Raw genomic sequence first — 3,317 nt, forward strand, 5'->3', positions numbered from 1 at the left:
GATTCTTCTTCCACCATGAAAACCACCTGTCCATTGTGGGTTCCCCGTGCCAGGCGAAATCTGCAAGTTGGATGATATGGGGGAAATGAGTAATCCACTTCGGGATAGTATGCAGACTCAGCTTACATACGACGGTCAGAGTGACAAGAATGAAAAACGGCATGGAATGGCGCTTAAAGACTACATCGCAGACGGGATAAAAGGAAAAAAACAAACACTGTCTATAAACTTTAAAACTATTAAGACTTTGCCAACCTGATAACGCGCACGCATATTCTACGGCATTGTTAAGATTTTTCAACTAATCTGTACCGATATACATACACAGGTATGTATACCTTCATAGAATAATATACTTACAAAAGTATGTATACCTTCTATATATACAAAAGTATGTATACCTTCATAGACTAATAGACATGCAAAAGTATGTATACCTTCGTAGATTGATATAGATACAAAAGTATGCTTACCTACTTACATAAAAAAGTATGCACACCTTCATAGGATAATATAGATACAAAAGTATATATACCTACATAGGATAATATAGATACACAAAAGTATGTATATTTCATAGAATAATATAGATACAAGAGTATGTATACCTTCATACACCAATATAGATACACAGGTATGTATACCTTCATAGAATAATATAGATACAAAAGTATGTATACCTTCATAGGATGATATACATACACAAAGTATGTATACCTTCATAGAATAATTTAGATACACAAAGTATGTATACTTTCATAGATTAATATAGATATACAAAAGTATGTATATAGTTTCATAGAGTAATATACATACACAAAAGTATATATACCTTCATAGAATAATATACATACACAAAAGTATGTATACTTTCATAGGACAATATACATACACAAAAGTATGTATACTTTCATAGACTAATATACATACAAAAGTATGTATACCTTCATAGAATAAAATACATACAAAAGTATGTATACCTTTTATACATACAAAAGTATGTATACCTTCATAGACAAATATGCATACACAAGAGTATGTATACCGTCATAGACTAATAGCTATATTTATCCTACAACGCCTTTCCTTGAGATACAAAGAGATACATAGATATACGAAAGATACTTTTTTTATCACACGTATACATAAACAAACAATACGTATACGCTGTACACGAACGTACTGGACAACAGCGCAGTTTTCCATCTTCTTCGTTGCAGCAAAATGAAGGGACCTGCAATGATTCAGATACGAGCGTATGAGTATGATGTTTAAGATATTGCAAGCATAGAATGCACGCAAAACAGTGTGTTTCCCTCGAAAGTCTATTTAGTGATTCGGTGACGCGTCGATGCTGTAACCTACACGTTACCTGTAGTAGATCCAGAAAGCTCGAGCTACAAGAACTAACAGGCGAATAAAGTATGTCTTGTGATGTAAACATCTGTATCCCACTATTAGCGGATTGTCTGCTACCACAGCATCCAATCCTGCGGAACACAGTGTCTCTGCATACACGTGTTGATGTAACTGTGCGTTACACCGTAGAGAAATATTGTCGGCACAACAACAATGCTTTAATACAAAACGTACATAGGAATACATAACATAAACTTACAACTATTAAAAGTATATGTCCTTTCAGTTAACTATTTGTGTACCGGCTCCCGCCTGCGGTCGTCTCAGCTGCAATCACAACTCAGATTCGTTGATCGTAAATCAGGTGAACGTATCCGCACGTACGTACATATATAGACACAGTTGTAAATCATGTACATATGCGTATATTGCCTCTATTGGATAAGAGCCTTTGATAATCGCGTACATAAACATGACCCAAATGTCCGCCCGCTACGATAACTGTCTCTTCTGAGCACTCAAAGCATTTTTTTTTGGCAAGTACGTCGATACGACGGAGATTGCAACTCGGCTGCACACATACGGCAACGAAGTCAAGAAACACACACATACAAAAACACAGGAATACAAAAATATATACACACGCGGATAAGTGCGCGTGATCGTGCACACACATACCCCCTGGGGAGGAAAGCCTTGAAGAACTCACGCCCATACAGCGAGTGTCCACCCGCCACAATGACTGTGTCTTCTGAGCGCTCGAAGCACCACTCGGCAAACTCGTTCATGCGCATGAGACCGTTGCTGGCGTCGGGGACTTTAGTACCGAAATTTGATGTGACATCGTAGCAAGTCTCGGGACTGTATCCTTTCCATAAGAAGTCACCAAGGCCATGCATATCAGGCACCTAAGACATGATGGAGTATGATAACAGAAAAAAAGAAGAAGAAAAACAATGCTCAAGGGAAGGGAGGTACGGCAAACTATAAATGAGTATCGGTATATGACATGTGGTTGGGGTCTTGTAGTGTGTACAGTAGCGCATGTCAGACCAGACGCCATTGGAATTCGACGTACGAAGGTACAACGCCCGAGCGAAGCATGCTTCAAACACACGGATTGACATAAAACTACAAGGCTGTGCAGAGTGCTAGCATGCATGCAAAGTGTCGAGATGTTGTGGCGAGCAGCAGAGTGCGAGGAAAGCGTTCACAAGAACGTTTTGCGCCGGGTGACTTTATAGTAAGGGATGGACGCAAGTAGACCGACCAACTAAGTCTTAAGTGTGCTGGCTTAGATATCGTGGTTACGTACCCACGAGTCAGTAATACATATACCGTAGCCACCCGTGCCGTTCCACATTACATCGGGTCTAGCCGGTCTACCAATTAGAGGCTAAGGCATATTTGGGGTAAGCGTTGATTAGATACCTGAAAAGGCCCTGCCGACTCCAATTCGTTTGGGGATCAAACGAATCGTGGCATATGGCACGGGAGCTCAATTCGTAGCCTCAGATAAATCATCTACAATTACGCGCAGAAAAGTTGCATTTGCCGCAAACACCCTCCTTCGCAGACAAATGAACATAGACCTACATGCGAAGCCATCGTCAATCAAACCCTACCTTATGTGGCAGCGCAAGTGCAATGGTATCCACATTCCGGGATATTTCCTGGAGGCATGATAACATATGTATCTTCTCGCCTGTACGTTGTATACGATCTCGCAACCCCAAGGTAGCCGTGGCAATCGCTCGTCGCAGATTTGAGCACACCAGCACCGACTTGTGAGAAGGTCCATCCAAATCACCGTTCACAAGCTTACGACCCTCCTCAGCGATAGTCTGAAGAAAGACAGATGAGGTGAGTGAGAGATCAGCTATCTTTTATAACGGATAAGGGAGCACGTGTATATTAATCTGAAAGTATAGAAACATAAAACACAAGATATATATAAA

At 40.2% G+C, this 3,317-nt stretch overlaps 1 protein-coding gene across 1 annotated transcript in view; it reads right to left on the reverse strand.

Moving 5' to 3' along the window:
• Positions 1–1,851: 1,851 nt before the first annotated feature.
• Positions 1,852–3,317, reverse strand: part of SARC_05134 (hypothetical protein) — a gene marked incomplete at both ends in the record, with an annotated part of 5,558 nt that continues 4,092 nt past the window's right edge. Inside the window, 4 exons of the mRNA XM_014301010.1 lie at positions 1,852–1,930; positions 2,038–2,267; positions 2,675–2,755; positions 2,985–3,203. Coding sequence (XP_014156485.1) covers positions 1,852–1,930; positions 2,038–2,267; positions 2,675–2,755; positions 2,985–3,203 — 609 coding nt within the window. The remainder of the gene's footprint in view (positions 1,931–2,037; positions 2,268–2,674; positions 2,756–2,984; positions 3,204–3,317) is intronic.

The sequence above is a fragment of the Sphaeroforma arctica genome, assembly GCF_001186125.1.
Source record: "Sphaeroforma arctica JP610 unplaced genomic scaffold supercont1.317, whole genome shotgun sequence".
NCBI lineage: Eukaryota > Ichthyosporea > Ichthyophonida > Sphaeroforma > Sphaeroforma arctica.